Source organism: Pseudonaja textilis, chromosome 1, assembly GCF_049901715.1.
Source record: "Pseudonaja textilis isolate UNSWEBS1 chromosome 1, rPseTex1.2, whole genome shotgun sequence".
Classification (NCBI taxonomy): Eukaryota; Metazoa; Chordata; class Lepidosauria; order Squamata; family Elapidae; genus Pseudonaja; species Pseudonaja textilis.
The window spans coordinates 78,422,440-78,449,536 of NC_141990.1; the positions used below are offsets into that span (position 1 = coordinate 78,422,440).

The window sequence follows — 27,097 nt, forward strand, 5'->3', positions numbered from 1 at the left end:
TAGACAAAATCAAAGTCTATCTGATTTAGAATATCACATGTCTGCACATTAATTGCAGGATTTGATTAATTAATTACTGATTATATTCAGAAGCAATAACATTACTAGAAGTCTTGATTTAATAGCTAAGATGATGCAATCTGACATGGCTAGTGAATTTCTGAGTCTCCTTTGCCTCATCAGCAGTTAAAAAGAAAACAACTTGCTTTGATTTTTGTGAAATTGTCTGTAGACTCATCCTGCTCATGATAGTAATTAAATAATTCTTATCTAGGCAAAAGGGACTGTTATTTTTTTAAGTCCACAATACTGTACAAGATAACATTTAGCTCAAGCAGGCACCTGACTAGTTTCATTACAGAACAAGAAGGGAGAGAAAGTGTAGCACAGTCAGACTTCTAAGATCGTATATCATAGCAAATCTCAATAATAGTTTTAATTTTCCTGTGGAGTTGACTTCCTGGCCAACCTAGCAGGACTGACAGAAGTAAGCAATCTCTCAGAGAAACTAAGTTTTCTGTCCTGGATATATTACAAATAAAATGAAAAAAAAACCTCAACTGTTTCACAGAAAGTGTTTGTAAGCTTTGTTTTTTCAGATCAGAACTCCTTCACCCCTAGAAACTAAAGGGATGTGTATGTGACTTCTTTGTGCCTTTACCTCCAACTACAAGGTCCCTCAGGATTTAGGGATAACCTGTTCATCTTAATAGATTATGGAAGTGCAATCACAATCTGGCTTACGTTCACAAAGAAGAACTTGTAAAAATGCCTGAGCCTTGAGTATCTTCTTCCCCTTCAACCAAGGGGGGGTGATGGGGAAGCTCCTTATACTGACTATCCCTTGTCCTTTTGTACTGCATTCATAATGCATACCTTCCTAGAAATTAACACATAAAAAGAGCATGGTGGACTGGCCTTGCCTGTCTTAAAAACCTTGTATACCCATCCAGACTCAGAAATTGATCTCAAGCACTTTTGTATTGATCATTTGGTTCATCCAAGGTAATTCACTTATTTTTTTAAAAAAATATTGTTGTTACTGTTGGTATAATTACTGCAGGAGGATCAGTGCTTTAAAAAGTGGTGCTACTTATCCCGAGATATTTAATACATTTTTTTTTATTAAAAAGGCGCTTTTTTTTCCAGCCCACCCATGGATTTCGGAGGATCTCCTTCTAAAGCTTACTGGTTTCAGGAATGTCTTATTCTATATCACTTAAAGCACTTGGAGTAAGGCCCTCTAATGCCATTGGAATTTATCCTCTACCCTTCCAGCAACGCAAAACCTAACAAACCACAGCCAAAACTTCGAGGATGCTTCCACCATCTGCACGGCAAAAAGCAGCCACAACAACGCCGACGTGCTGCAATCGCTCCGATTGTTTCCGCCGCTGATCCCGGCAGCACAAAAGACGCGAGTCCGCCTCCCGCCGAATCTCCATCCGGGTAGCTGTGGAGGGGAGGCTCGGATGCTTCCCTCCCAGCCAGGCCCTGGAGTTCCTCCGAGCATGGGGCCTCTTGCCCAAGAAGCAGATACGCGGGATCCCCTTTTGGGGGTCTCCGAAACGCGAACGCTTCAGGCTTCGGGGAGCCCTGATCTCGACACGACCCCGACAGAAGACGAGCGGCGACAGCGACGTTTCGTAATCAAAGGTCGTTTGCTGCCAGCGGCTAAGTTGCAAACACGTGAAAAAGGGGACATTCTGGGGACGCGAGGTTGCTGAATGGAAGGGGGTCTTCCTGAGTTTTTGAAACGCACCTCTAAACCTCTGGAGCGGGCGGGAATTAGGCGAAGTCGTGTTGAAGTATCGTCAAGGAGCAGTTTTTGCCCAGCAAGCGTCCCGCTTCTTCACTGCTGCACGTGCTTGAAGGATTCAACCTTATCTCACACGGAACCTGATTTCTTGCCATTAAAATCAGTTTCAGTAAGACCCAGATATTGAGATAGCTCAGACGTCCTGCTCCGGTTCCCGGAAGACCATAGGATGTTTAAATATCTAGGAGATTCTCAGTCATTCAGGTCATGATTGTCCCAAAGGTGTTTTTTTTCAAGAGGTTAACCAGAAAGTCCAGTTGCCTCTTGGAAAAGCACCTTTGGTACATAGGAGGAATGCTGGTTTTATTAGTGTAAAGTTCATCTTAATGTGATAAAAAAGGAAATTTAAAATGTGATGCTGGAACTGAAACCTTTTCATAATTGATATTATAGGTGGATTTAATAGTTCAGATATTTTACGAAGCTCCCTGAACCTAGAACCCTCCAAGTATTCTATTTTGATTTTGAAAACTTCCCTCTTTGACTTCAGAGATTTCGAAAGTTGAGGGAAAGTTATCAAGCTTCAGTTTACCTTCTTAAAAACTAGCTGGAGAAGAAAATACGTGAATAGTTTGGAAGCTTATTTTATATCATTAAATCATTAAATTATTTAATGTGCGTCATGTTTGCAATATTAATGAGACCATTTTTATCCATGAAAAAGAGTGCATCTGATTTAATTGGGTATTGATTTATTCCTACGCATGAATATTATTTTGAACATGTGGCATTTAATTGAATTACGAAGGACAAACTCTCTGCTTTGAGAAGCTCAAAACTAGATAAATCTGTATTAGCTTAATTGACCAAAATAAACAAACAATAATTAGGTTCACAGTGTGAAAAATAGAGACACAAGTAAAATTAAAAATAAAACCTAATCTTCATTTTGGAAGGTATGATGGAACACTTTCTTTGAAACATAGATGCTTTTTGTGTAGCAATTTTGTTTTGTGCGTGTAACCATATTATGGATATGCAAATACTGGTAAGATCTTTTACAGTCTGGATGTAGGCCCAGTAAAAAGTTGGGCAGATTTTTCCTTTGGATGACTCTTTAATCACAAGCAGACTGTTGATTCTGCAGTAGTACATTTTCATGGGTGAACTTAGTGAAATCCGTGTATACTTCTTTTCTAAAGACAGGCTGCTTTCATAAAATAAGAAAGATCCCAAAATAATTATTCTGATATAAAGACACCCAAATTGCAGTCTCAGCTGTTCAGTGGCAGTCTTATAAGCTGATGGTATTTCCTTCAGAGAAAGAAACTAGTGGTCGTAATGTGTAGGAAAGTGTAGTAGGTTATTATTTAACTATTTCTTACTAATCTTCTCAGAGAAAAATTGTTTATTATAAATGTAAGAAGTCAAATTCATTCCAAATTCACACTTCTGCACTTAGAATTTGTACCAGGAGCATACCTGGGACAGTCACTTTACATAATCTCCCCAAAAATCTGGAGATTTAAAATGCCACGTGCTCGTTAACAGAATAACAGGGTTCCTGCTCAGACAGGAAACCGTATTTCAGACAAATGGTTGTCCAATCTCTTCTTGAAAACTTCCAGTGTTGGCACATCCATAACTTCTGGAGGCATATTGTTTCACTGTCAGGAAATTTCTCCTTAATTCTAGGTTGCTTCTCTCCTTGATTAGTTTCCATCCATTGTTTTCTGTCCTGCCTTCCAGTACTTTCGAGAATAGCTTGACTCCCTCTTCTTTATGGTAATCCCTTAGCTATTGGAACACTGCTATCATGTCACCCCTAATCCTTCTTTCTATTAGCCATACCCAATTCCAGCAATCATTCTTCATGTGTTTTAGCCTTCAGACCCTAATTATCTTTGTTGCTCATCTTTGCACTCTCTCTAGGGTCTCAACATCTTTTTTTACATCGTGGCAACAAACATTGGATGCAATATTCTAAGTGTGATCTTACCATTACCACTTCACATGATCTTGATTCTATCCCTCTGTTCTGTCCTCTGTTAATGCAGCAACAGTCTGCTTTTTTTGGCATCTGCAGCACACTGCTGGCTCATATTTAAGTAATTGTCCACTAGGACTCTCAAGATCCCTCTCACAATTACTACTATTGAGCCAGGTGCCACCTATATTATACCTATACATTTGATTTTTCTTGCCCAAATGTAGAACCTTACTTTTTTCATCATTTAATTACATTGTGTTAGATAGGGCCCAATGTTCAAGTCTGTCAAGATTCTTGTATATCTATAGCCTACCTTCTGGAGTGTTGGCTATTCCTAACATTTGGAATAACAATTCCAATTGTTTTATATACTTTAGTTCTGTTGGTTTTATCCTGTGTGTTGATAATAAATAAGCTATTGTGCATATTTGGCAATTGTGACAGTTTGATAGTTCTCCTCCATGCTGCATCGAGAGCCCAAGATAGGATGGGTTGGGTCCTTCCTATGATGTCATAGCTGAGTCTGTACTAAGATATAAAAGCCAGCCCCCGGGAGAGACCCCAGCTTTTGATTCAGCTCCTTTCAGTCAGTAGCTGTGTCTCTGAAAGTGTTCTGTTAGAGAGCACTCAACAGCGATCTTCAGTACCTTTTATCTTCGCTTCAAGCAGCTCCCAGGGATCTGGGCAGCTGCTCTTCCAGGAGAGCAGGGCTCTCTCTGCTGCAACGTTGGGAGCAGCGTTACAGAGCTCTGTGCAGGCAAGCTGGGCAGCATCTGCCGACCTCCCCCACGCCTGCAGTTTGGAGCGATCGTAAAAACGATCGGCAAACTGATAAGAGCTCAAGCCAGCGGATTGTGTGGCTGGTTGCTGTATTTTTCCCTTGCTGACTTCGCTTGGGGCTCTGTATAGCCTAAGGAGCAATTCTTCAATCTTGGAACCTGTTTTCCTGTAGTCAGTGGCCATCTTGAATTCAAGCCTTCCACCATGAGGTGAGCAGCCATTTTGTAAGCCTGGGGGCCATTTATACCCTAAAGGGCTTAATAGAAAAATTTCTAAACAGCTTCTTTCCAACCAAGAGTCTTTATTTTACAAATGGAGCAAGATAAGGCTCAGGCAGAGCTCCCCCCAGTGGAACAGTCTCTTAAGCCCAATAGGAGAAAAAGACATAGGCAACGCACCCAATCAGTCCAGAGGGAGGTGGCTGCTAAAATCAAAGCTAAGGCTCTAGCCCCTAAGAAGGCAACTCAGGCTGAATTGAGGGCAGAGAAGCGCAGACATGCAGCTCTAGAGAGGCAGTTCAACAGAACTATTCAACAGAAGGGAGTGCAACTACAGCATGTTTCAGGTGATACTCGTGGGCCCCAACCAGGGGAGGAGAAGTTATCTATGAGCCTTTCCATCCTCCATCCTGGTCTCCTGAGGCTCTTGCTTTACAGTCAGATCCTCAGGATTTAAGCAGATCTGGGCCTTATTTCCAACAGGCTTCTGTGCCCTATGCTCCTCCTCCTCCCTCCAGGCCTCGAACCTCTCCTCAATCTAGGCCTGAAGCCACCTTCACTCCCACAGCAGTGGGCCTTCTGCCTTCTGCCTCTACCTTTGAGCACAGACCAGGGGATATCCAAGATGTAGTCTCATTAGCCATTAGGCAGGGATTGGCTGAAGGCTTCAAGCAAATTCTTCAACCTCTGGAAAGGGTTCAGGCCCTTCTCCCTTCTCAATGTATAAGTTCTTTGCCTCATCATCCTGATTTACACAGGCCTCAGGACCTCAGGATCCATTCTTCTCTACCAGAATGGGAGGAAGTTGATGAGGAAGGAAGGCCTTCACCATCTGAACAGTTACTCTTCTCATTCAGAGTGTGAAGAGGGTGAGATTTTTGACCAAAATTTTTCAGAGGAAGAGGATTCTCGCCCAGGACAGACATCCTCTGCATTGGTCTTCAAACCTACTCTCTTCAGACCATTACTCAGCAAGGCCTTGGTCACTGCCAAGCTGTCGCCAGAGGAAGTGACTCCTGAGCCACAAGGAAATCCCTCTAGCCAAGGGGATTTGCTCTTCTCCAAGCCTGTAGTGTATGCAGAGGTTTTGCCTTCTCCCATTTTGTTCCTGGACATGGTCAAGGAACAGTGCGCTTCTCCTTCAGCAGGTCCTCGCCCATCTTCTCTGGATAAGCATTTCTACAAAGTCAGCGCAGCTCTGGACAATGCCCTGGCAGTGCCTTCTGTTGACATTCCGGTTCTGGCCTTGTTCTTATCTTCTGGCATTCCCACGGAGCCAGAAGATATCCTGAAACCAGATGATAAACATTCCGAACAGACCCTCAAGCACAATCACCAGGCCGCTGCTTGGGCTGTTCGGGCTTCAACAGCAGCATCCTTTTTCACTTGGGAATCCATACGGTGGCTGCGCCAACTCCAGAATAGATTGCCTGCATCTGACCTTCGGTCTCACCGAGACCTTAATAAGATTATTGCAGCGGTGGAATTCACTGCGGATGCCACTTTCAGTTCCACCAAATTTGCATCCAAGGCCATGGCATCTTCTGTAGCAGCAAGAAGACTTTTATGGCTCCGAAATTGGCAGGCGGAGTCATGCCGAAAATGGAATCTGGCTTCAGTTCCTTTCACAGGCGATACGCTTTTTGGCGATGCTCTGGAACCTTATCTTATCGAAACCAGAGATAAATGTAAAATTCTCTCTTCCTCTGGGAAGAAAGCCAACTATCGCCCTGCTCCTTATCGCCCTCCTGCCTTCCGAGCAGAGACCTCATCTCGCTTCCCCTGCTCTCAGAGGCCATACTCCCAACGCCAAGACCAACGGGCGGAAACATCTGGCAGGGAACAACCTTCTACTGGTAAACGGCCCTTTTGGGGGGAGGGGGTCGTTCCTTCCGTCGCTCTTAAGTAATCCCTCGTTCTCCCCACCCATTGGAGGTCGCCTAGCCTTCTTTGCCTCCAAATGAGAGGAGTCAACGACGGATGCCTGGGTGCTCAGCACTATCAGGTCAGGGTTACAATTGGACTTCCTAACCCCACCCAACCCCCCATTTTTTTTTATCTGTCCTGTGTCTCGGGACATTTCTAGGCAAACCCTCATGAATCAGGCCATTCAGCACCTTCTTGAAATCAGGGCTATTCAACCTGTTCCCCTGTCTCAACGGGGACGTGGACTTTACTCTCGCCTTTTCATTGTTTCCAAAGCCTCAGGGGGGTGGCGAGCCATCCTTGATCTAAAATTTCTCAACCAATTTGTAAAATACAGGCGATTTAAAATGCAGACTCTGCATTATATTTTAGAGAGCGTTCGGGAGGGCGACCTCCTCTCTTCCATTGATCTCACTGAGGCTTACCTCCACATCCCAATTTGGCCTCATCATTGCCAGTTTCTCCGTTTCTGTTATCAGAATACCCATTACCAGTATCGAGCACTTCCCTTCGGCCTCTCATCGGCTCCAAGGGTCTTCACAAAGGTTGTGGCAGCATTGATGGCATCTCTGTGTTCTATTCCAGTGAGGATCCAATGCTATTTGGACGACATTTTGACGCTTCCTCTTCCATCCTTGCGGCCCATCGGGACCTGCTAATTACCCTGTCATGTCTCCAGAGCCACGGATTTTCCATCAACACCAAAAAGAGCCAGCTCTCTCCCACAACTAAATTGCAACACTTGGGAGCATTCATCAATACCATGTCGTGCCAGGTTTTCCTGTCCCCAGCTCGTGGAAAGAGCCTTGCAGAGATCATCAGCCAGATCCAGCAACATCAAATTGTCCCCCTGTCGCTGCTGTCCAAACTTCTGGGGAAGATGATTTCCTGTACTTGGCATCGTCCCGTGGGCTCGGCTCCACTCCTGAGCCCTCCAATGGTTCCTGCTTCCCTGCCAACGAGCAGGAACCAGCCATTCATCAAGGTCCCACTCCTGCCACAAATCCGGAGATCTCTCAATTGGTGGCATTCCCCATCTATCTGGAGGGGACTCCTGTTCAGGGACCCAGACAGGCTAGTGATAACCACCGATGCCAGCCTCATGGGTTGGAGTTCCCATATGCAGGGCCAGATAGCTCAGGGCGTTTGGTCTAGATCAGAATAGACCCTTCCCATAAATTGGCTAGAGCTCAGAGCCATTTTTCTGGCTCTCAAGCATTTCAGGCAATCAGTGACCAGCTCTCATGTTCTAGTCCTTACAGACAACATGGCCGCAAAGGCTCATGTCAACCGGCAAGGGGGATGAGGTCCAAAGCCCTCATGAGAGAGGCTCTACGGTTGGGGTTATGGGCAGAGAACACCTGTTATCGATCTCGGTGGACCACATCTCCAGGGTCGACAACTCCCAGGCTGACTGGCTCAGCAGGAGCCTAGTTGAACAGACAGAATGGTCCATTCCTCCGTCTCTATTCAGGGATCTTTCCCTCAGATTCGGAACACCGGAGGTGGATCTTTTCTCCACTCCTCAAAATGCCCAAGTCACTAGATTCTTCACCAGGTTTCCTTGCCAGGGAGTGGAGAGACCAATGCTCTTCAGTGCAGATGGCCCAAGGGTCTCCTCTACGCCTTTCCCCCTCTTCCCATCATTCCAGCAGTAATTCGGAAGATGTTGGAGGAACATGCGGAGCTCCTCCTCCTGGCACCCTATTGGCCAAGGAGGCCCTGGTTTGCGGACCTGGTAAACCTATCGGTGGCTTCTCCTTGGAGGATCCCTGCCCATCTAATGTCCCTTCACCAGGGGGCCCTGCTCCACCCAGAGCCCCAGTGGTTCAAGCTGACCGTGTGGCACTTGAGCAGCAGTGGCTAGAGGAGGCTGATCTTCCCAGAAAGGGTCATCCTCACTATCCTGGTGTCTCGCAAACCTTCTACGAGACACATCTATGATGCCACCTGGAAGGCTTTTTCCCGCTGGTGCCTCAGGGAGGGTCTTTCTCCTGCTTCAGCCCAGTTGGCAGAAGTTCTTAGCTTCCTTCAGCATGGGCTGGAGAATAGTTTGGCCCCCAGCACTTTACGCAGGCAGGTTGAGGCCCTCTCCTCAGTCCTTTCATGGGGTTCGCTTCCTTCCTTATCCCATCACACTTCAGTCAGGAGGTTTTTGAAAGGGGCTTCCAACCTGCACCCTCTGGTGGTTCACAGGTATCCTTCCTGGGACCTTCATTTGGTCCTTAATGCCCTTACAAAGGCCCCCTTTCAACCCCTTAGAACAGTGTCTCTCCGTTTCCTGACTCTGAAGGTAGTGTTCCTTGTTGCCATCACATCTGCCAGGAGGGTTTCCGAGCTTGCTGCTCTTTCCATCAGACAGGACCTTTGTTCCTTTTCACGATGATAGGGTTGTTCTTCGTCTGGACCCCTCATTTATTCCGAAGGTTAACACCTGGTTTCACAGGTCCCAGGACATCGTGTTGCCTGACTTCTGTCCTCTCCCGCACCATGACTTAGAGCAGCAGTAGCACACGCTAGACGTAAGAAGAGCTCTTAGATTATACATTAAGTGCACTTCCTCCTTCAGGAAGTCGAAAGCCATGTTTGTTCCCTTTTTCCCTTCTCACTTGGGGCACAAGGCCTCTTCTCCTACTATTAGCAGGTGGGTCAGGTCTTGCATTGAGCAGGCCTACAAAGCTGCGGCCCTTCCGGTTCCCCGAGGTCTGATGGCGCACTCTACCAGAAGCGCGGCCACTTCTGCTGCCTGGGCGTCCCAAGCATCCTTGGAGGAGATTTGTCGTATGGCCACATGGACATCCCCATCTCCTTTCATCAAACACTACCATCTGGATGCTTTTGCCTCGGCGACTGCAGCCTTTGGCAGACGTGTGCTTCAACGAGTGGTTCCACAGTCGGTGTGATGAGCCGGATGAGGACCTGCCCGTGGACATGCAAGTTTTGGTATGTCCCATCCTGGGCTCTCGATGCAGCATCGAGGAGAATGGGCATTGGTAGAAGTTACCGTAAACACCCTTTCTATCTATGCTGCGAGAGAGCCCAGCCCCTCCCTTGATTCGTCTGGAGAGGGTAAGACATATTTCTGTATTTATTTTGGGCTTTCAGAGACACCTTTCAGTCTGTCAAGTGTCTTCGCCAAAGCTGGGGTCTCTCCAGGGGGCTGGCTTTTATATCTTAGTACAGACTCAGCTATGACATCATAGGAAGGAGTCAACCCATCCTATCCTGGGCTCTCTCATAGCATAGATAGAAAGGACGTTCACGGTAACTTCTACCAAAACCCATTTTCCCTCTAGTCAGCACTCAAAGGGTTTTGAGTTTCAAATAGAGATTTATGGATATCCTTTTTTCATGATACTATAAAATAGAACTGATAATTTAATCTTTCCTTGCTTTCTATCTTTGGCAGGTGGGGTTTTTCTTGCTTCCATCGCTACCGCAGGAATGCTAGCAGGTTTTGGTATGACACTTGCTGTTACAAAAAAGAAAAGTCCCAATTGGTTCAATAAGGTTTGTTTATTTAAACTTCTTGTGCTGTTCTGGTATTTCAAAAGTGTGTCATAATGGAATAATAGTGATGCAATATACATATATTATGCAATATGTTATATAATAAGATGCAATGCTATTTGAGTTACTGTAGGTAGGTGTCTGCTATGCGAACAATTTAAAATTCACAAAGAAAATGTGGGTAAAAATGAAAACTAAAATAAATGGAACAAGGTTAAGTCTAAAGTTACAGTCTCTTAAACATTGAACTAGCAGGCATTTTGTTGAACTCTGTTTTATGAGTGGAATATAGGTCTTCGTGAGATTAAACATGATAAATAAAACAGTGATTGTTTTATTATCAGATGGAATTCAAATATCATTCCAAAAATGCGATCCTAATATCACTGATGTCATTTTAACATAGATTTAAAATTTACTAAATTTATATCCTATTTTTTTTCCACCATGAGACCATGTATAAAAAGGTCTGAGAAAGTTTCCTGCCCAGACACTGAACTGGTTCATAGAAACCTATTTTTTTATAAGAATATCAGTGCCACATGCCCTATAACTTCCAATTCACCAAGCTCTGCTTAAAACCAATCAGGTTTGCCATTGAAAAAGATGATTTCAGATTCAGATGGCGAAGATACAGTGAAATTATACAAAATTCTGAATTCCAAACCAAAGCAGAAATTCTGCCTTTTCTTCCCACCCTACTACAAGCCTTTCATGATTATTACCACCAATGGTCCTGTAGGAATGATGCTTTTTAAATAATATCAATAAAGAAATAAAAACTTTAAGCAAAGAATTGTTTTTACATGGTTACATTTTTCCTTAACTGTAACTGTGCCCAGTTTTGGCCACCGCGATTCAAAAAAGATGCTCGAAAGAGGGCAGAGAAGAGTAACAAAGATGATAAGGAGACTAGAGGCTAAATCATATGATGAATAACTAAGGGAACTACATATGCTTAACTTAACAAAGAGAAGACTCAGAAGAAATGTGATAGCATTCGTCCAATACTTGAAGGGCTACCATTGGGAAGAGGGTGTTGATTTATTCTCCATAGCACTTGTGGGCAGGAAAAGAAGCAATAAGTGGAAGTTTGTCAGAGGAAGATCCAACCTGGAACTAAGGATGAATTTCCTGACAGTAAGAATGGTTGTTAACCAGTGAAACAGCTTGCTATCAGCATTGCAAGTGCTGCATCCCTGAAGGTCTTGAAGAAAAGATCAGGCAACCCTTTGTCCAGGGTGGTATACGTTTCCCCAGTAGACCTGTTGAAAGTGTTCTCCTATATTAAATGATCTAAGCTAGTTTTAACTGAAAGATGGCTTGTCCATTTCATCAATTAACAAATTGCCTAGCTGCTTCTTGATGTTGAGCACTTCTGCTATTTCCACTCAATTCCTCAAAATGTCTGAAGATTATTGATCCATCTTGCAGAACAGAAAGTGAGCAAGGAATAATTATCCTTCCTCGAATTTTATAATCTTGGAGAAAGAAAGATTCCTCCTCTCCCCTATTTCCATGCAAAAGAGAAATAAAACGAACAGCTTACCATACTTCCATACTCTTCCATAGAGCATGGCCTTCCATACTCCTATTTCATTTTGTGGTCTTTTGTCTTAATTGTATGACAAAGGAGTCCATGTTGTGCTATAGGATGGGGATAAAAAGCTGCATAGACCTGTTAGGCAGGTGTAAGTAGGTGAGGCATGAATTCTTAAAAATGGGAAGCAAATTGCCTACAACACTACAGAATTATATCTTGAAACAACTACTAATTTTAGGGTGGTTTTAAATATTTCACAAATGTGTCAAAAGTAATTCAACTTAATACTCAGACCAGACTTAAGTAGATCCAATGTACTGAACTAGTTAGTATAAAGTCTTTGTTATGTAGGTATTCATAACAATAATTTGTTTAATAAAACTGGTATAAGGCATGAAAACATGATGTGCCATGTTGCTTATTCAACTAATTTTTATTTCTGTTAATTGATAAAATTTCTTTGTGAATAACAGTGGACTTTATATTATTTAGGTGAATAAAGAACCATAATTACAGAACCTTAAGCTGTAATAAAATGCACTTTCTAATCTTCAAAATAGTTCTCTTAGAGATATGAAACTGGTAGCCTAGAATAGCTACATAAGAAAGTAAAGTTAGATTTTGTTCCCATAATATTTCTGCCCACGACTTGCCATCATTGAGCAAAACAAGCTTTCAAAGTAATGTTACTAAATATACATATTTGGGAGCGGGAGAAGGTCAAGTAGTCTGCTAGGACTAATGGTGATGTTCTTATATGAAGAACAGAAGTTCCCTGAGTTGATTTTTTTTTAAATCCCCACAGGCAAACAATAACAAGCATGTGATCAAAATTCTTTTAAAATAGTGGCTCCTTCCTTCTTTTATCAATGAGATCTTTTCTATACCACTAGGGAAAAGTCCAAAATGTCTTGTTCCAGTCATTTGTTTTCAACACTTGTCTTGAGGTTCTAAGTAGCTTTTGTATACATCATATGACAGCATTTTACTATGAATGACACAGTTATCTGAGTATTTTATCCCCTCAAGGAGTTCTCTCATGAGCAGACATTCCTGAGCTAATAAGCCCAAGTCAGCAGTTTTCCATTATCGTTCTTCTGGGGCATTCATTTTTGTAGAAATTCCCATACCATATTTCATATTTCTTTTCATGATAAAAAATTGAAAAATTCCTTTGATGTATCATCTCCAAATTCTTATCCTACACAAAACAAAATCAATTGTGTGTTATGTAGTTGTTGAAAAATATGCTGAGAATAAAAACATTCATGAATCATACATTTATGAATGGTGACCCATTTTTATCTATCTTTAAAACATTTATTAATTTATTAGTTTGTTAATAGTCCTGTGAAAAAAATTGGAAACTTACATGTGGATAGCCTCAAAGGTGCTTTTTCAAAACGCAACTGGACTTTCTTTGTTTTTCTTTGAAGATGTTTCACTTCTCATCTAAGCTTAATTATTATTTGTGAGAACCAATGAAGCTTCTTAGATGAGAAGTGAAACATCTTCAAGGAAAAACAAAGAAAGTCCAGATGCCTTTTGAAAAAGCACCTTTGAGACAACCATGACCTGGATGACTGAGAATCTCCCATAAACACCTACACATTTATATGCTTTAATGGCCCTGCGTGTATTAACAGATCTTTAATGGAAGATACTTAGAGCAGGGGTGTCAAACTTGATTATATTGAGGGCTGCATCAGGGTTGTGTTTGAACTTGGGGCATGGCTAGGTGGGTATGGCCAGGATAGGCGTGGCCAGCTCAATGTCACTCATGTCTGGGACACCTGTGGTGGCCCAGGTGGGTCCCCCCAGGCTCCATTTTCACTGGCAGAGGCACCACGGGCCAGTCCGCTGTTTCTAGGGCGGCCCTGCAGGCCAGATCTAAGCATCCCGCAGGCCAGATGCGGCCTGCGGGCCTTGAATTTTACACCACTGCTTTAGAGGAAGGACAAATATGTTTCTTTCCTGCAACCATAATTTTTAATGGTATTAGTATTTGGAGAAATTAAGAGCCTTTACACAATCATAGGCAAAGTTAATATCATTATATGATTTCCTCAGTGCTTTTTGTTTATGTGTGCACACAGTAATGTGTTTTCCTTCACGTAAAAAAATATATTATTCTAGGGTGTAATTTCCACAGCATCTTTACCAGAAAGTGGCTCTTCCCTTGCCTTACGAGCCCTTGGATGGGGTTCACTCTATGCCTGGAGTGGAGTTGCATTGATCAGCTTTGCTATCTGGAAGGCTTTGGGTGTTCACAGTGTAAGTATCTTCAATTAATGTTGCATGCTTTGGTGCTTTAGAAATTCCATAAATGCAATAATCATTACACATTTTTATTTGTGTAGGCAGTCTTATGTGTATGAATACACCCCCCACCTCAAGAAATCCCACTCCTGGGAGCTTACAATGTGTAGTTGCATGGGTTGCTCAATAAAATGAAAAACTAGCAGATAGCCAAAAAGAAGCAAACCTGTGAAAGCAGAAGAATGAATTAGAACAATGTTCTAGGTTATATACAGGTAGTCCTCAACTTACAACAGTTCACTTAGTGGCCATTCAAAGTTACAACAGCATGAAAAAAATGATTTATGACAATTTTTCACACTTATGACCATTGAAGCATTCCTACGGTCACGTGATTTACATTCAGATGCTTGACAACTGCATCATATTTATGACGGTTGCAGTGTCCCGGGGTCATGTGATTAGCTTTTGCAACCTTCTGACAAGCAAGATCTATGGGGAGACCAGATTCACTTAACAACTGGGTTACTAATTTAACAACTGCAGTGATTCACTTAACAAATGTGGCAAGAAAAGTCGTAAAATGGGACAAAATTTGCTTGACAAATTGCTCACTTAGCAACATAAGTTCTGGGCTCAATTGTGGTCGTAAGTCAAGGACTACCTGTATTGTAAAAAGATAACCCTGTATTTTGTAGTTTCTGTTTCACAGAAACTTCAAGTTGAAATACGTCAGAAAGGCAGACTTGTAAAGTGAGATAGGGTTCCATAAACAGTAACGTTTTTAAGGCAATTTATTCCTCCAACCCTCCTTCACAGTGCAGTAGTGGACCAGTATCTACTAATATTTATTGTATCAGTGCAACCAAATTGGGGCTATAAAAATCTGGATCATCACTAGTGTTGTGGCCCACTGGCAGAGGTTGGGGATGAACCTGGGCCAGTCCTGGAGGCTGAGGAAGGCTTGGATGAGGGCTCTGTGTCAGAGGCAGAGATGGGGCCAGGGCAGGCTGGCAGTCATCAGCTGCCTTCGGGCTCAGACAGCAGTGAGGTGGGGGAGCTTCTGGAACTGGTTCCCAGCCTGTGCATGCGCAGAGCTGCTAAAAGGAAGAAACAGTTAAGAATTCAGGGTTGACTTGGGAGTAAGGCTACAGGTGGATGCTGAATGGCCGCTCCCAGCAGGATTAAAAGAGGAGCAAAAAGGGAGGGTTTTTTGCAGGAAACAACTCATTCTGTTCATTTGTTCGTTCCAGCCTTGTGAAGATCAGCTTTATCTATGTAACCCAGCCCTTCCCTGTCAGCACTGCGTGTGCAAATATTTACCAGGCAGCTTTCCAAGATAGATAAGGTCTGAGCTCATTAGTATACCTTTGCAAGACTGTTCGCCAAGCCGTTGGCTGAATGTGAATGCACTAAATTCACATTTATTTAATAAAAGAGGTTTTGCCGGGATTCAGAGTTGGCTTAGTGCTTTTTGGGGAACCTAGGACAGAACAACTAGATGGCAACAAAGAGTAAGAAAATTCTGTTTTCTTTTGATATCATCTAGTGGCCATCTGTATTTTGATTGCCCAGATCTGGTAGCTGTAGTTACCAATACTTGGTTCAAAATTCTCTTTTAAAACAAGAATTGAATTTTGAATTTTGTAGCAGCCCTTAGAGAGGGGGGGAATTGCCAGCAATACAATATTTTTTGTCTAGCAACTGCTTGCAAAGGTTTAAACATTTATTAGCAGTAATTATATAGTTCTCAGAAGAATATAACTGGGGCTGAAAGATTCGAGCTGCTATTCTGCAAATAAAAAGCTTATGAAAAACATCTATTTGCAGAATTTGTTTTTTTTTTCTTTTTATATGCTTCTCCATCTCATAGCAATGACACTGAGTCATATATAAGAACATTAGAATATTCTATTCTCAAATTATTCTAAGTCTAACCTGGTATAATTTGATAAGCACTGAGTTTCTGTAATCTGTGGGGATGAACCATTAGGATACATTTTCTGTCCAATATTGAATTTCTCTAATTCTTCTCTGGTTCTCTGAAATGTGGGAAGGAACATGTGTCCACTTCTGTTATCTTGAGCAATATTTTTGCCACATTTTTCAAATGTTGACATAGTAGCAAAAACCTGCAGCAAGACAAAGAGAGATTAAAAACAACCTCCAATAGATTTCTTCTAGCTCCATTATCAATGATTATTAGTCACGTTGCAAAGAGATATTTTTATTTGAATAGAGTTTGAAACTATCACTGATTGGTTTGGCTACTTAAACAATAATGTTGATTTTCTATAAGATCATATTAAACAACATTGTCTACGGGGGTTTACAGTTTCTTTTGATGTCAGGAAACTGAATAGAGCATATTAGTTGGAGAATTGTAGGACAAAGAATAATTTTTTAAATCTCAAAAAACCACAGTGGCATGCTCCTTCTGTATATTTTTTAATTCAAATACATTTGTACATTTATTTTTTTAATTGGCCCATACAAATAAAACTTGGCAGAATAACAGAATAATGTCACCTAGAAATGTCCTTGCTACATGGTAATGTGAGTGTGTGTAGGTGCAATTGTAAAATAATTGCAAAGGTGAAGTTACTGCAAAAAATAGAGAAAAATCAGATAGGATTCAGGAACAGACAGAAAGAATTATCCTTAAATTCTGGGTACACCACTTTTACGCACTAATGCAGGATTTTCCTCACTATCAAATCATAACCATAATTTGTGCACAAGTCTGATTAAGGGTGAAAAGCCTGTGGTGCTTTAAATCAGGGGTGTCAAACTCGTGGCCCGTGGGCTAGATGCGTCATGCACTGACCACGCCCAGTGGAGTCATTTAGCGAAAGGAAAAAAAGTTGCAATACATCACAACGCCATGTCATTGTGAGTTTGACACCTCTGCTTTAGATGTTAACCTGCAAATCCCAGCATCCTTCGCCAAAGATTACAATGGATGGAGATTCTGGAAAGTGTGGTTGAGCAGCACCTGGAAGATTGCACTGCATTTAACTCTGCACATGGCTATGTTATTAGTGCAGCATGTGTTTTTATTTGTCCTGTGAATCTAAAATAAAAAAGAATGAGATGTTTGCATGCGAGGTTTTTACACCTAACACATAGATTGTGATAATTAGCCACAGGTGCTGCTTTGGAAGTAAATGTTGTTTGCCCCAAATGGGTAGGCAAACTAGCAGACCCAACTGCACACCAGAAATATCATACAAAAGACACAGGCAGTGCTTCCTTAAGGAATTAAGAGCCAATTAACAGATTACATCATCATAGATTAGCTATTTAGAAGAACTGATATGAGAAAAAAATGTAAAAAAAGGGTTAATTTTTTTTAGCCAGGTCTGAAAAGAAAAAGAAGCATTTTCACCAGTAAGAACTTTAGGAGTGTTGGAAGTTCACTTTGTATTTCATAAATAGAATTTGGATCTGTTAAATTGTTGTATTGTTCTCTGAAGTAGTAAACATTATGAAAGTAATAATGCTCTGGGGAAGAGGTAACTTTCGTTGCTCAGAGCCATCAGCATATATTTCTAAAAAAATACAGCTGATCCTTTAGCTGCTCTGATGAAAACACAATTTGATTGTCTTGACATACAGTTTTCATTCCCCAAAGCCTTCGGAAAAAGGTCCCGACTGCCTCAAAGGGATCCTCATTGCTGCTGAATTGAAATGCTAAGAATTCAGGAGAGCTGATCAGCATTTCCTTGAGCAGAAATTAGAGCTTGGCACCCCACATTCTTTACACCTGCTGTTCATGTTCTGCTGTTCTTTGATTTGAGGAAAGATTGGAGAGTCACTATCGGGTGTGTAAGAGCTGCTTGCTTCTCTGCTAAGTTGCAAAGATGATGTGGCATAGATGAAGCTTTATTGGGACAAGGAAGAGAACCTGGGAGGCAGCTGAGAAAGGAGGTCAACCAGTAGAAACCTGGGCTCTGCTGGACTATGACATTCCCGTCCAAAATCACGTCCCCAAGTCTTTCAGTCATCTCAGATACCAAGTGAGAATTATGAAGTAGCCTTGCAGAGATGTGATGCCATCCAAGAATGGTACAAAGGCTGCATGTGAAGGTGACCTTAAACGAAAAAGACAAGCATTTAGCAGATGTGAGTCCAGTCTTACATCTAGTATGCATCTTCTAGTGTAGGAAATAGTGAGAAGAAGCTTCATGAAATTTTGTTTTTGAGCTGTAAACTATTCTAAAATGATCAAGGAAAATAACTTCAGCAAAGAGATCTCATGCACTTATCCCCAGCTGAACCTGAAAAGGTGTCTTACAAGAAGCGATGCTTGGTAAAATACAGAACATAAGAAAGGACGATCTGGTGTTCTTCAACTTGACCATCTGTCAGATGGAGGTAGGATTATGAAAAAAATAGTTTGAAATGTTTTAGCAATCATATTCAGTAGCTACATTATGAGTCATGATGATTACAACAGCTGTTTAAACCAAAAGGTAATGAGAGAAAATTGGAATGGTCCCCAGCCCAGCCCCTAAAGGGATTAGTCATCAACATTGTTGGCACAAATGTTAGAATGGAAAGAATAACTGTAGGTGTTCTGATTGCCTTAGATAGCCTAGGATCTTCAGAGTCAGAGCATAATGACATCCATTATCATTAGGTATCCTTTCATAAAATAAATCTTACTAGGGAAATTAAGGCTTTCAATAAAATGAAAAATAAAAACAGGGAATGATGCAATAATTTATCTTGGATGCAGTTGAAGAAAATGCCTTGGAAAGTCCTTCGTTGCACTACAGCTACACCTGCTGGCAAGAGAGGAAATAGAAACAACTTTCACAGATTTTTTTTTTACCTTTTAATTTTAGATTTTAATGCATTGTTTATCATCTCATACAAAGGTAATTGGAAAATTGTTGTATTTTCAATATTCAGAACTTTAATAAATCAGGGCATGAACTAGGTATAAAACGTGCACACTTTATACTAAATGTGCAACTGCTTAATCCTTTTATGATTAGATCTGGTCATAACCATATCCATGTGAGTTGCTTTTTCACTGAACACAGTGCCCCCTAGAAGATATCTATATCTCAGAAATACTAGCTAGTTAGGAATGCCATCTCCATCCAGTTCTTTCGGCAGCAAGATGTTGAGATCATGTGATTCCTTTATTGTTTATATTGGCTAATTCTGTTTATGACAACATGTTGATTTTCCTTAGAGTTCTAACTTCTATGGTATAGAAATCTGCTATCTTTTAATGATCTGTTAATGAGAGGTACACAATGGTATTGTTAGCTAAGGAACATCTGATTCAAAGTAGTTGAGAACTTTCTCTGTTCCACTTCGTGAAATATGGAATTCCCTCTTTGAGAAGCAATCTGTTTTTTTCTATTCTTCTTATCTGGCATTTGAAAGCAATTCTTTTCTAAGGATGTTTAAATTTGCTGGCTTTTAATTTATTATAATTCTTTCTGTCTCTTGGTTATATTTTTAGTCTTGGTCTACTGGGTTTATTTAATGATTAAGCTAGGTGAAAATAGTTTTTCTCTAACTTGGTACAGGTAGTCCTTGACTTATGACTACAATTGAGCCCCAAATTTCCATTGCTAAGCAAGACGGTTGTTAAGTGAGTTTTGCCCCATTTTACAAGCTTTGGTGCCACAGTTGTTAAGTGAATCATTTCAATTGTTAGTAACACGGTTGTTAAGTGAACCTGGCTTTCCCATTGATTTTGCTTATCAGAGGGTCACAAAAGGAGATTGTACTACCCTGGGACACTGCAACCGTCATAAATACATGCCAGTTGCCAAGTGTCTGGAGTTTGATCACATGACCACAGAGATCCTGCAATGGTTATAAGTGTGAAAAATGGTCATAAGTCATTCTTTTCGGTGTTGTAACTTTGAAATGTCACTAAAAGAATGGTTGTGAGGACTGCCTATATGTTGTATTGTGTAGCAAAAGTACGAATTGTGGTGCATAGGAAGAGATGGTACTAAGATGCCTTCATTATTTAGCCTTACATTAAGAAGCCAACAAGTAAGTACATTATCTTACCTACAGCTAATTTGTTTTCTCAGATTTAAGCAGCATCATAATAGTCTGACATGTACAGTACATTGAGCTGATAAATGTATATAAGTTCATGAAGTTAAAATTAGGTTGCAAAATGCTCAAACTCTCCCGGCCTATCTGGCTTAGTTCATTCTCCTATAGCTTTATGTTTGAAATTAAATTTATATTGGTTTAAGAAGAAGAAAATAAAGGATGTGAATATATTACTGCTTTTCTACCATAGAAAAGCATAGCATGGTTTTTTGGTTTTGTAAAGGGCAAGTACATATGTCAAAATTTGCCAAGCTTCTGTATTGTTAAAATCAGAATAAAGTACAGTATCCACCAAATCCAAAGTGTAAAACTGTTGTGCTTCAGCATTTCCAAACTTAGCCTTTGTCTTTCCAGAAATGTTTCTACTATTTAGTACAGGGTCAGTTTGTTTGCAAATTTACTGCGAAAGATGAATTGTGCAGAAGTTCTTATGTCTTAAGTCAGCAAAGATTTTTTTTCCTTTTCTGAATAACTGTAGTCTGATTGCAAGGATTTTCACAAATATGTTACTTTAAAGGAGCATACATAATCGTTACAATCTTTGTGCCAGTTTTAATTGCCATACAATGATAACAGCTACAGTATATCAACAGAAGAACCACTTGATAGAAATGCGTAATGGTTTTCCAGCAGTTACAGCAGAATTGTCGTAATTTATTTTTAGCCAGAGGAAATAAGCAATTTATCTTTATATTTAATTAAAGCTGCAGTTGTAACATTTGCCAGCTACAGGAACATTTCTGTATCTGTATCTCACCTAGCTAATGTTTTTGTTAAAGATAAAATAAGAAAGAAACAAAAAGCTTTCATAATTTGTAGAGGTCTATGGCAATTAGAAAGCAACATGAAATAAGTAATGAAGACTCTTTTCATCATGATAGTCTTCATAAATCAGTTTTGTAATCCCTTCACAAGGCAGATACTATCATTTATTTTATAGCAAGGATGAGTCATAAAATATTTATGAACTTAAAAAAAAACAAATTATAAATGAGGACTGCACATATACAGATGGTGGATGGAAACCAGGCTGGGGAGGGATTCCATGACCTTATAATATATTGTCTTTTTGAAAAAATTCATAACATCTTTGTTTCATATACATACATTAACCTTTAGAACTGCTGTGAGTAGGAAGGCTTTGACTACTTCCACTGTGTCTAATTAAAAGGGAAATTAATTGATTAACCTTATTTCTTATATTTACAGCCTCCCCTATTTGGTAACCCAGAGTATGATTTAAGAATCAAAACGTTTTAACAAAATGAAAGAAAAATCAAAGTTTTCAAAAGCCAAAAAAACAACAGCAAGTGTTAAGTATTCCAAATAGAATAGAATAGAATTCTTTATTGGCCAAGTGTGATTGGACATACATAAGGAATTTGTCTCTGGTTTCATAAGTTCTCAGTGTATATACAAGCAACAAGTGATAAATCATGATCCTAATCATAATGCAGTCATCATAAATCATAACCTAAAACACTCAGTAATAGTCAGAAGATATAAAATAGAAGCAATCAACATACAAACAACAAAGTTGATAATCATAAGGTGCTAAAGGAATAGGTAATATGAAAGATAAGAGGATAATAGTAATAATATAGCCTTACTACATAGTTTGGTATTCTAAAACAGTGTTGTGGGAATTATGGTCTCCATGCAGCTTTGATGTCATCAGTGACCTAGGCAGGAGAAAAACATGCTGTAGTCAGAAGTTCTAATTGTGACACATCCTGTCTGGAAACCAACATATGAGTTGGTTTCCCAAAGTTTTCTAGGCACAATTCAAGACTGCCATTTTTAATGTAATAAGCATCAGATGACTAGGACCTCTTTTACAAACTATACATAAATCTTTTTAAATGGTGTGAGGGCATATTCTTGGTTGTATCCACCTGCCTGCAACCAGAGTTTCAGCAGCGAAGATACCCCCTCAATTACTGTCTCATTCTTACCTAGTTCATTTTCTTCCTTAGGAGTTAACCAGGTTCATAAGACTGATCATTTTTCCTTTGGGGGTTTGACATTCATTAGTTTATGTTAAACAGCTTACCTTAAAAGGAGATAATTGGCTAATTAATTCCATTTTAATTGGCATCTGATTGTGTCTGTGTCATTAAAAAAAAGTTGTCACCTGCTCCAAACCCTAGAGATAGAGTGCAACTAGCCAAGATCTAATGTGGTCTCTGCAGAATTTTGTAATAGGAGAGCAACTCCTTAGCATTTCAGGAATCTCTTTTCCACCCCATTCAGATTAGTATGAACAGATGCCTAATATCTCTGTAATAGCAGAGTTCCCCTTCTCTTCACCTGCTTTGTTTCGCTTATCTACTTTTAAAAGGCAGAATGGAATAAAAAACAATTTAAGGGGCCTTTATATTTGTCTGCTGAAGAATGAGTGGTGGGTTAAAATGGGAAAAATAATTATTTATCTTTTATGATAAAAAGGTTGACAGTTTGAAGAGACCCAGTTGTTCTATTTTCCAAGGAGACAAACTGGGATCTTTTTCCTTTTTTCCTTCGTTCCTTCCTTTCTTTGTTCCTTCCTCCCTCCCTCCCTCCCTTCCTTCCTTCTTTCCGAAGCTCACTCCAGAGAGTTATCTTCAAAATTATTGAGATGAAAAGACAAATGTTGTGAAGGGTGCAAATAATTCACATCAGCCTAAACCGAAGAATAATGCTGGAGTTTACATTTTTGGTGTTTCATCAGAATGTAATAAAATTAATGTTTACTTTTTCATGCGGTTTTAGGGGGTGATAAATTTTACTTTCCAGCATTAATCACTAATTGTTTCCCTGTTTGTTTATACTTATATCCAGGGGTGGGATTCTACCAGTTCGCACCTGTTCGCTAGAACTGGTTGTTAACATTCTAAGCAGTTTGGAGAACAGGTGGTTAGAAGTAATTACTGGCCTAATCCTGTAAGGAAGGCAGGAAGGAAACATTCTGGTGTTGCTTCTTGAAATATGCCTCTCCATTGACCCTTATTACACTAGCCCTTGGCAGGACTAGACTTCCTGTCTCTGGAACTTCTCTGGAGTTTTTCCCCCCTCCTTTGCTGGTACTTTGCTTGTGTGGAGTGACCGTTTAAAGTTATAATGGCACTGAAAAAAGTGACATGACCATTTTTCACACTTACGACTGTTGCAGCATCTCCACAGTCATGAGAGGCCTGGCAAGGAGATGCATACCTCGATGTGAGTGATATTGAGTTGGCCATGCCCAGACAATAACATGACCACCAAGCCACATCCACCCAGTCACATGACCACCAAACCACACCCACCAACTAAGCCACACCCACAGAACTTGAACCCCACCTCTGCTTATATCCTATTATGCAATTTCAAATAGAATTCATGGAAGTTTCCACCCTCTGTTTTGTTCAGTTATTGACATGAATGCAATTCCTTAGCTTCAACAAGGCTGCTGCTAAATCTACTCAATTAGACCTTACTTATTCCTCTCTTTTGAAGAAAACCTGTGAGCTTGAAATTGGATTATGATGATGATTTCATATTTCTATGTCCTTATTCACACCTACACATGGTGAAAAAAGAAAAGTAAAATACTATACTCATAACAAAATCTTTCATCCCATATTCCTATGGAGAAAGCCTGGAGGAAGAGAGAGATGTTCAACAGCATTTAGAGCAATGCCACGGCATTTGGCGCAGCCGCACATGGCCAGCCAGGGCTCCTCCCTGCAACCGGAGCCCGGTGGAGACACTTGGCTTCAGGTGCTCCTGTCGCCGCCTTCCCTTCACCTTCGAAGGCAAAGCCAATTCTTTTAAAAATGATGCCCTACTACCGGTACAACAAAGCCTCCCCTGCCCAAGAGGGTAGCACAACCCCATGTGGGGAGGCGAATCTCCCGGGACCGCAGCACAGTATCAGTCCACCCCGGGAGAAGCGCCCAGTTGCCGTCCCTGCCTGGCACCGAGCAGAGCACGAAGAGCTTCACCTGGGGTGCCCAGCGCAGCTGAGAGGCGGGCCCTCCTGCCCAACAGTGGAGCTCTTGCCAAGATAGCGAGTGCCTCCCCGCCGGGCCCTCCGCTCATTCTGCCAGGGCCACGCCAGAGCTATGTGGGCTGGGCAGAGCTGGGAAAGCAAACTGCAGGTACGCACCTGCCTGCCAACCAAAAGAGCCGGGCTGACCTGAGCTTGGCTTCCTTCCCAAGTCCCTCCAGCCCAAACCCGAAGGGGCCACCAGGAGAGGCTTCCTGAGGCAGTGATAGCGCCCACCTGTCCGCGGACAGGGATGCGAGGCGATGGCAGCGCTGCTTCCCTGGCCGACCAGTCTGGCGGAGAGAGCCCGAAGCCGCCCATCCTTTCCACCCCTCACCCAGCCCGTCTCCATCCCCACACAACTCCAAATGCGCCAGCAGCACCAAACGCAGCGGCATGGGCATCGGGCAGAGGTGCTCACTCGGCAAGGCTCAGCTCGGAGGAGGATGTGGCGTAGGCCGTCGCCTTGCCTCCCTGTCCACGGATGGGTGGGCGGTATCACTGCCTCAGGCAGCTTCTCCCGGTGGCCCTTTTGGGTTCGGGCCAGAGGGACTTGGGAAGGAAGCCAAGCTTAGGGCGGCCTGGCTCTTTCACTTGGCAGGCTGGGCGTTTCTCCCAGGGTGGGCTGATCCTGCGCTGTGGCCCTGGGAGATTCACCTCCCCATGTGAGGTTGGGCTGCCCACTCAGGCAGGGGAGGCTTTGTCATACCGGTAGTAGGGTGTCGTTTTTAAGAGAATTGGCTTTGCCTTCGAAGGTGAAGGGAAGGCGGCGACAGGAGTGCCTGAAGCCGAGTGTCTCCACTGGGCTCTGGTTTCAGGGAGGAGCCCTGGCTGGCTGTGTGTGGTTGCGCCAAACGCCGCAGCGTTGCTCTGGATGCCTCAGCATGGGGAGAAGGGAAAGCAATGGTGACGGAAGGTCTCCCGATACAAGTGCCCCACCAATGCCGAGGTCAACATCCAAGCCGTCGCCGCCCTCCCGCCCAAGGATGCAAGGGGGGGAATTAAGTCACCCCCAAAACGACGGCCTAGCCATTTTTTCGGGGGTCAAAAAAAAAATAAGGCCTGGCCTTATTTTGTGAGAGACACGGTATCAATGCAGTGAATGTACAGTTTGATGTTGTGGTTTTACATTTATTGATTTATTTTATCTTTTTTTTTTTTAGATGAATGAATTTCGGAACAAAATGCAATCATTATTTCCATCAGTTCGAAAAACTGCAGTAAATTCTGTTGAATGGGAAGATATTTGGAAATCTAAATGAATGACATATGAAGGAATTTGTACTAAGCCTTACAAAACTATAGAGGAATTAAAATATTCCTATTCATAATGGCATGCAGTTAGTAGTATCAACATATGCCCCCTTAATGTTCCAGGCAAAAGTATACTTTACTCTTAGTAGTTTTCACTTTAGTGATGATAAGTGCAGAAAAAGATTAAACCGAACACAAAGCTTGGTTTGAAAAAGCATGCTCAATATGTGGTAATGAAACAAAGACATTAACCCTAAAAAAGAGATGAATTGTTGACCAAGTTAATGGGTAATAGTATCCATACTCTGTTCCCTCTACCAAAGTGATTCATAGTGGTTTTTAAAAGACAATATAAGCCACTAAAGAAGACCGAACAATGTTTGTAAAAAATTATACAAATAAAGTGATGGTCACTAAATCTTATTCTTTGTTCACTGGATTAGCATGAGCCTTCAAGAACCAGGACGATAAAGATATTCAGTGCAAAGAGAAACACAACATATGATGGGTCTACATGGCAGTCTATTTCTGACTCCAAAGAAGGAAATTGCTGGGCCTTTGCAGATCTCAGATTTGTTACCCAAACTATGATGTAATCCAAAGAGAACAGAAGTTTGCTCTTCTGAGCAAACAGTCTCTTGGATTGCAGTAATATTCCAATCAGAGACAAACAGTCCTGAGCATTGGATAGTTGTCCTAAAAGCGAGTTTGGAAATGGAGAAAAGGAACCCACTTGCTTTTCAGATTTTGGTGTACGAAACAACTCTAAACTAGTATCATGTGGGAATAGCCATGGCTAGTTAGGAAGGAATTGGCAAACATGGATTTGGTGATATTCTTGGCTGTACCTTACACGAGAGTTTAGTAGTTGAAGCTGAGCCATTTCAGGGTATTAATATAATAAAACTCTGGCGAGATCTTTAGATGTATCAGACACTCGAGTATCTTTTGAATCAGAGGATTAACAGGCTGCTGGTGTTGAATATATTTTTTAAAAAATTATAAAACAGTATTTAAACCCATCATAGAGGGAAGTGGACAGGATAATCTGATCTGGGGAGAATCTTGTCTGGAGAAGAAGGTGAAAATTGTTCTGATTGTTCCAAATATAAATCTAGATAGTAAGTACAATTTTTTAAAAAAATGGGTAAAGAAAAAAACAAAGAAAACCCTTCAAGGACTCTCAGACAGAATGGAATTTTTGTGTTTAAATCTGGAGAAGAACATGGATAAACAAACATTACTGACAATCAACAGACAAAAAAAATATACAGCTTTATTATGATAAAAATGTAGGAAAGAGAGAAGAGAATGTTACTAAAAGAGTGTCATCTTACATGCTGAAGAAGACATGTTCTTACATAAACTTGCATAATGCAGGTTCATGGCATAGCAAAGCAAAGGAGTTCTACTTGGTCAAAGCTTGTGCCTTAGAACAGTTGATAAGGAGCCTCACAGTGACAGAGATAGCTGTTCACTAACTTATCTTTAGAATCCTCAGAGACATTCCTTGCATATCACTGCTGGGACCAGCATTGAAGAGGAATTTGTTGCTCTCCACATTTGTGCTTTTTGCAGTTGGCCTGATCCAGCTGGGTTTTGCTTTTGTTCTTACTAGCATATACAATTGGTCTTCTTATAAATGTCAGACCAAACAGAAAAAAAAAATCCTTGTTCCCTTCTGACAAACAACATGAAATTAGATTTAGTTTTCACCAATTTCCCTTGTAGCACCAATGTCCCTCAGCCCAAT

General features: G+C 41.3%; 1 protein-coding gene across 1 annotated transcript; it reads left to right on the forward strand.

The window, feature by feature from the left end:
* The first annotated feature begins 1,415 nt into the window (after positions 1–1,415).
* Positions 1,416–25,767, forward strand: TMEM242 (transmembrane protein 242). Its single transcript, XM_026705043.2, has 4 exons — positions 1,416–1,656; positions 10,083–10,183; positions 13,863–14,000; positions 25,254–25,767. The coding sequence occupies exons 1-4, from the start codon at positions 1,473–1,475 to the stop codon at positions 25,350–25,352; spliced, it is 522 nt and encodes a 173-aa protein (XP_026560828.1). The 5' UTR covers positions 1,416–1,472; the 3' UTR covers positions 25,353–25,767.
* Positions 25,768–27,097: the final 1,330 nt, after the last annotated feature.